The 14,665-nt window shown below is 28.6% G+C and overlaps 1 protein-coding gene across 1 annotated transcript in view; it reads right to left on the bottom strand.

Moving 5' to 3' along the window:
* LOC119681503 (prickle planar cell polarity protein 3-like) overlaps window positions 1–14,665 on the bottom strand; it is a 137,809-nt gene that overhangs the window by 65,974 nt on the left and 57,170 nt on the right. Inside the window, exon 2 of the mRNA XM_038094718.1 lies at window positions 12,250–12,335. Coding sequence (XP_037950646.1) covers window positions 12,250–12,335 — 86 coding nt within the window. The remainder of the gene's footprint in view (window positions 1–12,249; window positions 12,336–14,665) is intronic.

Here is a 14,665-nt window from a genome sequence, read left to right as displayed (position 1 = left end):
CACGAACACCAACGAACAAAGTGTGAAATTTCAATGTTAAAGTACAAAGTATAATTTCGCTTTTAATATGGTTGGTATGTATTATATTATTTTTTCGATTTATATTTTAACTTTAAGTTTATTTTCTTAATTCGTTTTTGTTTTTTAATTTATAGAGTACAATAACTTTTTAAATATTCAACTTATGCGATTACGTGTACAATTATTGTACAATATGAGTTAAACGTAATTTCGTTTTATTTTTATTAATTAAACAGTAAAATTGCTTAATAACATATATCTATGATATAACTTCACGCAGTAATCACTCACTCACTCACTCGTTCATTCACTCATTCATTAAATAATTCGATTGTGTAGTTCATTTACTATTTCAGAAGACACCGAAAATTTTGCTTAAATATAAACAAAAATAAAAATGTGAAGATGTTTACTCTTGCTTGAGTAATATGTCAAGCCTGTGAGTTCAATGACTACAACATAATAGTAAACTTTTTGAAAAAATTTTAAAACAATATATATTGAAGGTGAATTAAGTACAGAGTATATATACATATAGTACTCAGAACAATATATACGTCTAATACTACATACACATTGTCTCATTTAGGCACTTGCTTATTTATATTAATGAGTAAACGTTCACATTATATTGAGCTCATTTATGCAACTTATCAAACTTTTATAATAATATATCACACAAAAAAATTAAATATAAACTTGATATATTAAATCATTTATATATCAATTACATATTCAATTAATAAAAACACAGATTATATTAAATACCTACTTCCCCAGTGCCTGTTTACAGCTCAGCTATTGTTTGTTTACATTTTACATATAAAACATAGAACACATATTTAAAATTATTGCAATTTCTCTTGTAGAAAATTTATTTTTAAGGGTTGCATTGGACATTTTTCGACTTAAATGAACTGATTTACTGATAATAAGCTCATTTGTATGAAGGCACTTTGCTTGGTAAATCATCCTTATTAATGGCTATAATGAGCAAAACCGTCTAAATGAGATAGTGTGAATATGTTATAAGTCAAGTATATAATATAAAGTATCAAGTATATAATATAAAGTATCGAGTATATAATATAAAGTTGCTTAAGCATCTAAATATTTTTTTTGAAATATGTAATTATACTTTTTATAATCCTAAGTATTGCAAGATTATTGTTAGGGAAGACTGCACCTCTGATAATGTAGTTTCTCTCTCAACACGATAGACATTTACACAGGCGGCTCCAATATAGACAAATTCGCTATGGCATTATGGAAAAACTGGGTCTTAGTTTCTCGCTTCGACTACCAAAGCACTGCAGTGTTTTTCAGGCAGAAGTAATTATATCTTTCTGTTTTTTTGCTTTCAATGTGCTTAGTCTAAGTCAGCCTTCTGTCAAGAAGATTGCCAAGATATATTATACATTTGACTGGGGTATAATGATGTTATTCAACTTAACGTGCCCCCTACGTTTCTTTTTGTAAAGTAAACGTGACATGTACACTTTTCGTTTCGTTCACTTTTATGCGCTATTTTGCTAGCCACTTCTCTGATACACTTAAATCAGTCGAGAGACTTTGGGATATCCTCATGTGGTCACTGGTAAAACTGAGAATTACAGTGTGATCCGCGAAAGTAGCAAGGACGGGATTTGAGAGTAGATTATATACAGGAACGGTCCCAGTATGCTTCCTTGAGAAACACCAGCCATTATGTTGATTTCTCTTAAAATAAATGTATTGTATTTCAATCTAAGTTTTCTAGAAGATATATATGAAAACAATAGCTTATGCATATTTTCAGGAAGGTAATGCTTTATTTTATACATAAGACATTTGTTTTGAACCTTATCAAAAGCTTGTTCAAGAAAAAGGCGGAACAGTAACATATTTGGATATAGTAAATGTATCCTTGGCAAACAAATCTCCGATGAAACTATTTCCATCTTTTCGGATTGATAAGCTATTATTAAATCACTGGTAGACACTTCAGCTACATCAATTATAACTCAAAACTGCCTTGCTTCCATCAATGACCTAGCTAAGTGCGTTAAGGTTCAACTCATTTAAGTTCCGGATCGTAGCGATATCTCGGGCAATTGCAAGGCAGATAAGTTTGCCAAAGCAGACGCTCTTCTACATGTCATAAACTTCTGAGATATTGGCGTTCCACTTGCAACAGCTAAACTGGCAATTAAACAAAAATATCTAAGCATAGCCAAGCAACACTAAGCTGATGAATCCTTGGTCTAATTTGGAAAAAAAATTTACTAGTCACCTACTTCCACTAAAGCGGAACCTACTCAGCACTTTGGTATCGTTACTGCCGGGCCACTGTATAAGCATGCTATGAGACTGGGTCTTCCGTATAATGATCTTTGACAAGGATGAAACTGTGTTTCATCTCGTGTCAGTGTCTCTCTTTAGCTAGGAGAAGATAAATAATATTGGGGATTAATTTCATTGGCTGAGCTGTGATATAATTTAATAGATAACTGTAGTTATTTTGTATATATTTAAATTTAGGAAAATATAAATATTAAAGTAATAAAAAATTTTTTCTAAGGCAGATATTTGAAAAAGAAGAAGGTTTGCAGATATTTGTTTTAATTTATAAGAACAATAAGAATCTGTAATTTTGTTACAATAATAAGTCAATATTTGCATAAAAATGTTATTCAATAATAAAAAACGATAAATTAAATCTTTCAACAAAACAAAACTGTTTTAGTGCTGTTAAGAAGCTCATAAATACTACAATTAATTAAGTATATTATAACTGCATTATATAAGGATTTCAAATCGAAGTAATTAATGAGGACAGTAAGGGTTTAAAATATATTAATATAATAGCGTTTTCGGTTGGTAGATATGTGTCATTTTCTTCTTTGGTAAATTGCATAACAATCTAAATTAATTTATAACACTCAAGATATTTTGCCACAACAGCAAAATTACACTGAAATTAACATTTGTTTTATATGGTTTGACAGATAAACTGTGATTTGATTCGATTGGTAAATCTGGATTCAATCTAGATTTAATCTTGATCTGTCAAATTTTGTTGTTCAATCGAACATTTTTAGAGTAATCTAACATTTTCGTAGTAGTGTTATTAAACATTTGATTTTTCTTAAATACACATATTGAATCAAATCACTTTCAAATCATATAAAACAGCTGTTAATTTTAGGATAATATTGCTACTCCGGCAAAATATTTAGAGTCAAGTGTTACACATTTTGCCCCAGATTAAACAATTGTAAATAAAATTGTCTTTTTGATATAATTAAATCACGTTATGTGACAAAATCACTTGATATACATGATTGCTTAATATCTAGTATATCACGGTTTTCTGTTTCCTGCCAGCACTTCCATTGTTTAGTGGCATTAAAATATAAGGTCTACACAGTACGTTCCTGGTCAGGGGCTGCCACCTTGACGTGATGAGGAGGCTTAGTAGTTACATAGAATCTTCGGGCTATACCGGCGGTAGCATGCTACTGGTAGGGCCTCTCTTGTAAGAAGTGCAAATAGTAGTGGGTTGTGGGCGACAACTTGCGTCATCTGACCAAAGATGATGCTATCTGGTAGTTCGGGGGTCGGCTGTTCTAACCATTGGCGTTGGCTTCGAAGTGGATGTTTGGTTGATACCCAAACTTACGCGGGAAGAATGTTTTGCTTGTCATTCATTCGCCGTGGAGTGCGTTTCAAACCGGGTGGTGCAGCCCAAATTGTAGCAGAGGTAGTTGGTAGACCTCGCATCTCACCAAGGTGGAAGTTATGACTTGCATGAATTTCTTCATTGGTACCGGCAGACTATTCCAATGGGGCGTTGATTGACGCTTAAATTAATACGTGTGTTCAGAACACCGTGGTGTTAAGCCTTCAAGGCAGGGAATCACGTAAAAAATACTGGACTTCTGTAACCACATGGCCCAATGTTGCCCTGGGAATACAATGGAATGAAGAAGAACACGTACTGTGTGTTAGTGAAGCTTGTGGTTTTTAACATTTTAGCTCGAAGCGAAAACGGGAAAAATATTTACTACAGATAAAACTCAAAAAACTCTGAGCAGATGTAACAGTCCATCGAATGGTTAATCTATTAGAAGCTGTTAGTGCAGAACTTCTAAGTGCTAAACATATTTTATACTATTCTAATAAGTACAGAACTGCAAGTTTTCTTAACGATTCTGTAAATCATTTTTATTTAATTTAAAATTTTAATTTTTTTATGTGAATTTTTGGATTGTGTCAGAAACCATTATTCGGAAGATCTATGGTTCCTTACGCATTGGCGACGAGTATCGAATTAGATGGAACGATAAGCTGTATGAGCTAAACCGTGACATTGACATAGTTAAGTGCATAAAAATTCAGCGGTTTCGCTGGCTTGGTCATGTCGTGCGAATAGAAGAAAATACTCCGGCTAGAAAGGTGTTGGATTTGGTACCCGTAGGTTGAAAACACTGGAAGAACCAGGTGACCAACGAATTCGGGGCGCTTGGTACTACCAACTGGCGACAGCAAGCAACTAACCGGGAAGACTGGCGGAGGCTACTCGACGCGGTCAAAGACGACTCATTTCATTTGTCTACTATTAGTGGACTTCACAAATAGCTATTAATTTATTTATCCGCATATAACTTTGAAATGCAATAAAGGAAGAATAAAAGAAATAGCTGTGTCCAAGTACCACTGATGATAGATATTTAGCTCTTTGGTTAGCTCTAAAATTCACTTGATTTAAAATTTATTCACTATTACCTCCTCTTCTATTTAAAGATAGATAGATTTATGTTATAGGACACAAAAATTTTAATCGTAAATCATTTTACAAAAATCTTTCATTTTTCTTAAAATAATTTAAACAAAAATTTTTATTTGTATGAATAATACGTATTTAAATGCATTTTTGCGAAGGTTTTGCATAAATAAATAAAAACTATAAAATAAACAAAAGAATTAAAAATAAAATAAGAAAAGTTTTATTTTATTACTTGACACATAAGGCTAATCACATATAAACAATTTTTAAATTTAGCGGAGTTCAAAGAATTAAATTATTTTTTTTTTTTTTGTATTCAAAAAGAAAATAAATTTTCAGGTAAAGTAATTATTTGAAATTATGCAAAACTAAAATTATATTTATAAACAAAATAAACCAATCCAATGACGTCAACAATTCCAGACATTTTAATTTTTTCGCGTCTGCTTTCAGTTATTATTTTGCGCTAAAAGCATTTTTAGTTTAAAAAAAAAAAATTCAGAAACAGCTGAAACCAAAACAAAAAGCTAATTTTAATGCAAAATTAAAATTTAATTTATTTAAATGCGATAACAATTAAAAGTAAAATAAATACAAAAAATTATATATTCACATAAAAACGAAGTCAAGGTCTATGTTTTTTGTTAAACGCCATGCAAAGTTAGGCATTAAAAAAGGGGCAGAGTACATTGCAAAAATCAGACTTACGCGTTTTTCATTGAACGCGAAGACCGGCTTTTGGTATAAAAAAAAATTTATTTTATATAAAATAAAAATCTAAAAAATTATTTAAAACTCTATTTGTTCACTTTTTTAATTATTTCATTTAATATAATTTTATTTATATTTTTATAAAAGTTCAATCTTCTCGGAACTTTGTATGTGGACTGAAAAAAAACACACTGCCGTTTAATTAAAAGAAACGCATAAACCACAGCTATATAAATTCACTTAAATATTAATTTTATCCTTTTTCAAACACAAACGCTAATTAATTTGATTTTTAAAGTCCTTTATGACGAAAGGAATATTTTCTTAATAGAAAATATTTTTTAATATAAACATTTGCGGAACAGTAGTAAATTATAACAACAAAATTCTTATTTATTTTTAATTAATTAATTTTTTTCGAGTATTACCGAATACCCATCATCAGTGGTCTTGAAATTATTTCTTTATATAATTATTCATAAAAAATTCTTTTAGACTGGTACTAAAGGTTGAACTTGCACCCTGTTAAGTTTGAAGTTTAGACGCAGATTTCATTACCTAACTAACTCAAAGTCGTGACCAAACAGTTGTTTCGAGTATTATCGAATACCTATGCTCAGTGGTCTTGAAATTATTTCTTATATTTAAATATTCATAGAAAATTATTATTCTTTTAGACTATACGTGCTAAAAATTGAACTTATACTCTGTCAACTTTGAAGTTCAGACTCAGAGTTTATTACCTAATTAACCCAAAGTCGTACTTGACTTATATTATTCTAACGTGAAGTTTTGTTGTTGTTGTTGTAGCCCGCTGGGATCGAAAAAGCAGATCATATGTAAGGATTTCAAAACGAATACATGGGTTTGGATGTGGATGGATGGTGTTTGGGGTAAGGTTAGAAGAGAAAAGAGGAAGGGGAGTACACAATTGAAATCAACCCAGGTCCAGTCGCAAAAACCTAACTACTTCCAGAGGGTGAGTCGAAAGGTTAATTGAACTAAGATTTATAGAGCTGTAGTTTGGACACATATTTGGACTAGATGTGTTTATGTGTGACAAATAAGTTTTTAGCACATGGCTATATCCTGTTCTCAATTGAACTAGGATAGTTCTTGCTGCACGGAAGAGATATTGTTATTCTTCCTGTGAGATAACAGGCGGAAACTTGCTGAGAACCTTTTTGGGAGTCAACTTTGGTCTCGAAGAGGATACTGCATCTGTGTGGAGTGCTATAAGCTCACGTTTGTATTCGATTCCATTGATGTTACCATATCGGCAATAATGGATGCTATGGTTATGGCAGGAAGCAAGGGAATGGGATAGAGGGATGACTTTACTAGCCATGCCGCCATTAGAATGTTTTACATATTATCGAATTCTACAGTCGCTTGAGCAAGGCAAAGACAGGATCTGAAGTCTTCCAGATCAAATTTTAATTAAAGTTTATACATTTATAAAAAAAAGAGTAATTTCTAACTTGTAGCTCCCTTTTGTATTCGAAATATATTTCTTTCCATGAGTTATAAAAAAATAAATATAAATTTATTATCTATAGCTTATAATAAAGTTTTGTTTTTTTTAAGAATTTTAACTTTTATTTCGAGCGTTAATTTTTAGTATACTTCTTTCTATACGTATTTCGAAAAATTCGCTTTTGCCTTCATCAGTAGAATTCCTAATACTTTTATATCTTCTTATACTTCTTTTTTGGCATAGCAGTTATCCTGAAGTACTTAATCTTGTCACACCATTACTGCCCATTTTTGTTAATTTTTTGCTTTCCTTTTCCATTTACTGACGACTATATTCTCTGTAAGTCATTGTTTATTCGATCCATCCCACTTCTGCGTGGTCATCCTCTTCGTCAATTATTTGCAGTTGTATTTTCAAAATATATAATAATTGCTTATAAAATAGCTATAAACTTTGAGAGTAAAGAAATATGAAATAATTATAAATAAATTCATTTTATATCTTTTGAAGAGTAATAAAAGTCAAAGTGAATGCTTTAACCAAAAATTATTACCAAATGCAATAAAATTTTAAAGGAAATTATATAGCTCGGTATGAAGAAAACCAAAATTATTAGTAATAATATTTAATAAGAAAATATATCTTTGAGATACACATAAAAATTTTCATGACTTTCCGTATATATTAAAAATTTTTAAAAATAAACAAAATTATTTCGAAAATAAACTAAATAAGCACACAGAATTTAATTAATAATTAAATTTTGACAAAATCAAATGATGCACATTTACAAGTCAGAGAATTGCAATCCGCTGGCTCCGGGCCAATTTCAGTTCATATCAATTGATTTCAGATGCCCACGCAGGCATTCGCAACAATTTGCTGCACTTGCACATTAACCAGCAACAAAGTGAAATAGTTTTTATTTTTTAATTTTTTCTTGTCTATTTCTTTTCAACTATAATTATTAATAAGAAAATTAATGCTTGTGTAAAACGTTTTATTGAGCAAAAGATTTTAACCAAATGCACAAATGCACAAAGTGAAGATTTCTACGTCATTTATGCCTGAATGAGTCCATTGAGCACTCATCAAATTATAATCATCAAAATAATGTCTTCTAAGGAAATACAAAAAAAATTTCAACTAAATAATATGGCAAATTTTTTGCTATTTAATGAGATTTTCAACACGCAATTCCAATTCACATTTAATACAAAATTAGATAAAATTATAAACAAAAAACAAAAAAAAAATGTTAACAACAAAAAAATTGTTAATAAATTGCTACGGCCATGGGTGGTGCAATCGACAATAAAATTGACATATGAGCGCAAATGTTTTGAGTAAAAAACATATCTTTTGGAAAAATACAAATTTTGTATTTAAAAAAAATCTTTTTTTCTTTCTTTTTGTTAATTATATTTCCTTTTTTAATACAAATTTCAATATTTTTAATTCAAAATTCGTCTGCAAAATAAGGAAAACCACATACTAAAAATTATTTCTGTTTACTTAAAAAACATATTTTTCGTTTATTTATTAAAAATTGGAAACATTCAATTATTTATTTATTTGTTTTTTATGCATTTTTAATGTATTTCTATTTAAAATAATTAAAAATTAAAATTTAAAAATTCTGTTTATTTATATTTTTCATATTTTTTACACCTTTGGAGAAAAATCGACTATAGCTTGATTGAAAGAAATGCAATAGACAGCCACGTTAATAAGTAAACAAAAACGCCCAAGTAAATTTTTAAATTAATAAATAAAAAATTATTTCATTTTAAAAATTATAATTAAAAAATATTGCTATTCTATTATTGTTTTTTAAATAAATTTAAAAACATTTGCATATGTTAATTTTTTTACATTTATTTCAATTTTATTTGAAATGAGTAAGTAGAGTTCAAAAAAGAATTAAAAAATAATTTAAAAAATTATTTAAAAATTATTTAAAAATAATTTAAATAATTATTTAAAAATAATTTAAAAATAATTTAAAAAATTATTTAAAAATAATTTAAAAGTTATTTAAAAAATTATATAAAAATAATTTAAAAAATATTTCCAAAGACCACTGATAATGAGTAATTTACAATATTAGAAATAATTGTATGGTAAGACAAGAATTGAACTAATTAAAAAATAAAATATTTTGTTGCAATTAATAACTGTTCAAAACTTTTTATAAAATAGACATTTTTACAATTAATTTAGGTTAAGACACGAACCAGCTTAAACACCAAAAATGAAGTCAGCCTACAAATTGGCTCTTGCCAACAGATGTTACTTCGGACTAAGTAAGCAATTGAGAAATAAAGCTCTCTCTCGGCAAGCGAAAATCACGCTCTATAAATCTCTTATCATGCCTGTCCTGCTGTATGGTGTAGAAGCTTTGACAATTACCAACAATAATGAGAAGGCGATGGGAGTATTAGAGAGAAAAATTATTCGGAAGATTTATAGTCCCTTACGCGTTGGAACCGAGTATAAAATTAGATAGAACGATGAACTATATAAGCGGCTTTGCTGGTTTGATCATATCGTGGGAATGGAAGAAACTGCTCCGCCTAGAAAGGTTATTGATTTGGTACCCGCAGTTGGAAAACGCGATAGAGGACGTTCGCATCTTCGGTGGAAGGACTAGGTGACCAACGATTTGGAAACGCTCGGTCCTGCCAACTGGCGACTGATCAGGCTGGCTGACGGAGGCTACTCCACCTGGTCAAAGACGCATCACTTCAGTAATGGTCAACTAAGTATGTTAAGTAAGTAAGTAAGATACGAAAATAATTCTAGAAATCTATGAACGCCGAATGGCAGAATGTATTGCTGTATATATTTCGGAGATTTAATGGAACTACAAATGCTCTTTTTATTGCTTTAGTTAGTATAACGACTATTTTATATAACAAATACTTTCTTCAACTCCATTGATGGAATCCATTATAATATGGTAGGTAAAAAATGCATGTGAAAATGTCTTGCGATACGTATGTTAACAGAAAAAAAAATTCAAACAACAGTGGTTGGTTTCTGTTGTCAGTGCTGTTAAAACTTAACATTTCGGTAAAAGCTTTCAGAAGCTTTTATAACAGTGATGGCAACAAAAATGTTAATACTTTTAGTTTTTTTTCAAAACAAAATCGAAAATAAATTTTTTTTAAACAAATTTTTAACATGTAGAAATATAGAATAATATTATAGAATCAATATACAAAATATTTTTTAATATAAAATAAATATTTAAATAATTGTTATTCTTAAAAGGGATGCAATGTTATAAAATAAATTATTAAAAGAAAATATTGTATGTAATATGATATACCAATTTATTCATCACTCTTGTTTATTAGTTGCCCCAATAATACAATTATATTCAGTTACTTTGATATACCTTCACAGTTTTCTGATATCGTTATTTTGGGGTGCCATAAATGTTATACTGAGGACTGAGAACATGCAACACTGTATCGATTATGGGCAAGATCACGTTATTTAAATATAAATTTTAAAGTATTTTAATTTTTGTTTCTAATCATTATGAAAGAAATTATTTTCTCAATAAAAAGATTTTTGAATAATAGTTAACAAAATGTTATTTTTAATTAATCGACTGTTCGGCTATTATATATAGACTATTATATATATACACAGTTGTTTCAAATATTTTCCATAATAGATGTTTTTTTTTAAAAATATTTTCATATTTAATTAATTTAATATATAATTAATCGCGCAGAGTTTTTTTGGACTGCAAGTACCAAGCGTTAAGCTTGTATTCTGTGAAATTTTAAAGTTTAATTAAAAGTAGTGTAAGGCAATAATAGCTTGTATTAAAGAAGAATTAAATAAATAAGGGTCCAAAGGGAAGTAAATTGGGTAGCACATCAATTGAAACAGAGAGAAATTTGACTAAGATTTGAAAAAAGATTTGTGAATTTTATTTCGAAAGTTAAATAAGAAAATAAAATTGCATAGCAAAGTTATTGGTGCCAAAAAAAAGGATTAAATAATCGTATGACCTAATCCGTTACCTACAAATGTTTAGGTGAAAACGATAACACAATGATATTAGAGAGGTACACTACGAACACCTAAAAAAATTACACTAACAACTGACGACTGTCACTAACTAAAACTTATACCTTCTAAGCGAGCTGAGGTGGAAAAAGTCCAGCAAGGAAGAAAAAAACCGATAATATAATGTGAATCAGTAGGAAATTCTGATCTAGAATGACACTAACACTGGTGAGCACTACCTTGTCCCACTATACATTTAAAACGAGTTCTGTTTGGAAGGCGGCCGGAATGGAAAAGTAGATTCGACAGCATAGTCCTTAAATGTGATAAATCCAGACCATATATTCCTATATATCAAACGCGGTGGATAAGAAGTTACACCATATCCGGCGTAATTGCTAACAATGCTTAATTCTAATAATCACCTATTTTGGTAAAGAAGTTTTGCATGAAAACTATTAGTATTAGTGTCTAATACTAAAGCAAGCTTTGAAAAAAAAAGACACGAAAAAATAATTGTTCATGAACTTGTAATTATTAAAACTTATTTGATATGACAAAACTGAAAACTGCTGTCATACTCATCATATATGCCATGCGTTACAGCCAACATATTACCACCTGTTCTATTCGATGCACAATACTTTAATTGAGCAACAGTCCAGCAATATTAAAGAAGTCGAAGAACGACTAATGGAATCCATTATTTTTAAAGTGAGTACATTTTCGATGTAGATTTCATATGGTGGCTGAAAGTTGGGAAAAATATTTTTTTACTATAAACATTTGGATTTTATAGTAAAAAATAAAATAAATTAATTCAAATACCTAATAGTACAGTAATAAAAATATCTTCATGATGTATAGAGATTGATTAGATTTCCTTTCTCTGTGTTTACTAATGATAAATCTTGCATCATTTAAAATAATACGCACATTAAATGAAAATAAAAGAAAAAACTCAAGTACATAATAATAGAATTTTATGTACATCACATAATATTAATTTTTTTTTTTATTTTCAATAGCAAAAGTTTGCGATATAAACCAGACAACCCAACAATTTAATTAGTTGCCCCTTTTAATAACTGACATAATTCACTTCTGAGTTGCAATTTATTTCCTTTGTCATTTTAATTGAATCATAACTGGTAAAACCTTTCTTTTTAATATTCCCATACTTATCTATACGAGTACTTTAGATACTGCATAATGAGTGCTTGAATTGTATTGTTGTACTCACCTCCAATCGTGCGCCGCAAATCCAGGACAATTTGTTTTGCAACGTTCACAACGTACTCCATCTTCCACCTCACGAATAATGACACCCTGTAAAAACAATAATACCGAAAAAAATTAAAATAAATTAAAATAAAAACTTACAAATCTATTTAATAATAAAATTTTGAGTTAACTTTTTCAAATGCAACAACACTTCAGTTGCAGTAACTTCTCTAGGTCGACAAGAAATAATTATCTTATTTAAGAGATAAAACTTTTCATGAGGCGCAGTCTTAAAATGCACATAATTAAAATGAGAATCACCAAATAATATTTTAAGTTAGAAAAGTTTTTTTTAATTTTTTATTTATGACAATTAGTGTTAAAAATGTTTTCAGTTGTCTTTAGAATAAAACTTATGTTATATATATAGCTAGAGTGTGCGTAGTCATAAACTCTATTTAAATATAAGATACATTGTGAATTCTATTCAAACGCTATTTTATTATTATTTTCAGTGAAGTAATATTTTAATAAATAAAATAATATACTGATATTATATACTGATTCCAAAATCATCAGTATTGGTGAAGTAGATTCATAAATATCTTTAAACACGAAAACTAATAATATAATAACCAAAGCAGCCAGGGCACACTGAAATATGGTAATGCAGGGATATAAAAACTTTAAGAAAGAAAAAAACCAAAAAAAATAAACAAAAAAAAACAATTGTTTAATTACCAACATAGAAGGAAAATATACACTTACGGAAGAGACAATAAAACTATATAAAGTAGGTTCTATATTATTTTTACTCGAAGCAACAGGGTTTAGTGATTTACTCCAAACCCAGAAGGGGTTTGACCCAACGACGGCAGTGTTATATCCCATATTAATAACAATAATACCAACATAGAATAGCTACATATATTTTGGCAAACGTTTTCACAGAAAAAGCAAAACAATTAATACGGCAAACACCAAAAGAATTAAATTGTCTTCGAAATCTAAAAGAATCCGTAAGAATAGTATATATAGCAACATTATCAGAAGAAGGTTGGATTACAAGTTTTACACAACTTTTAACGAAAAACAAAATCACATATCAAGAAATATTAATGACAATGAATTAACAAGCAAAGGTGAATCCTACAACGGAAAATATTGCTTAAGTTATAGATAAATTCAAAAACCACAATTCTATCGACATTGATATGATTGATAATTACCCGATTAAAAATATAGCCACATTTCTGAAAGAGAATAAGGATAGAGGTGTTTGAAAAAAGTGATAAAAAATAATCCACAAATTAGAGAGATATATATTTTTTATGATCAATGTTCTTATGATTTGTGTGATATGTTGTAATAGGATTAAATACATCAGACCATGGTATTTGCAAAGAGCAAATAGCTCTTCTACACAATTAATGGAGTTTATTTAATTATCATATTTAAACAAATCGTAAAAAAATTTATTGATTGTAATAAATAGCTTAAATGATAATAATAATTATGTCATATAGTAAAACAATACAGTATTAATAACTTACAAGTTAATTATAATATATAAAGTTATGAGTTATTATTAACTCAACTTATGAATTTTGGATTCTTTTCACACAGAATATATCACAAGTAATAAATGGATTAAGAAACATACAGAATCCAAGCTAATAAAGTAACAACAATGATCGAATTCCTGAAAATTGCTATATAGTAAAATACGTACTGATCAGCACAACAAAGTTTGAGCTAAAGGTTCAACAAAAGACCTATCACTAATATAAAAGCAGTGTTCCACAAGATATATAAGAAAGAAAAATATAATTTTTGTATAATTACAAAAAAAAAAACAGAAACTAAATTTTAAAACTGCAGTACTAAAATCCAAATTATAGGTATTATACTACTATACAATTTATGCGATCTATATTATATCATATAAAATATAATGGTGACCGAATAATTTTCTTATAAAAGCAAATTTAAAAATTCAGACGAATTGTAGTAAATTATACAAGGACGATTTGTTTTCTAAGCAAAACGAAGTTATAAAAATTCAGATACAAATTTGTGGTATTTCCTAAATTCTTCAAAATTCTTAAAAATACGTCAACTTAATTTAAAGTTTGCCCCTTTTCCATAAATTAATAAATTACGCATTAAATATTCTTAGTTTTGGATTTCTCGCTTCGTTTAAAATTGAGTAAATTCCTATCTAAATTTAAAAAAAAAATGTTAATCTACAAAAAATGGTAATTATATTCGCAAACTTATTTACATGTTAATTTGGGTTATAAAAAAAAGATTTAGAAAAACAGAAATAAATTTAGAAATAATTTACAAAATGAATTCATTTAGGGATGTAACAATATTTATATATAATAATTTATTTTATAAATATAATAATAATTCTGATAGATCAGTGAAGT

Source organism: Teleopsis dalmanni, chromosome 1 (genome assembly GCF_002237135.1).
Source record: "Teleopsis dalmanni isolate 2A chromosome 1, ASM223713v2, whole genome shotgun sequence".
Classification (NCBI taxonomy): Eukaryota; Metazoa; Arthropoda; class Insecta; order Diptera; family Diopsidae; genus Teleopsis; species Teleopsis dalmanni.
The sequence above is the reverse complement of the archived record's forward strand: the minus strand, read 5'-3'. Positions and strand labels throughout refer to the sequence as shown.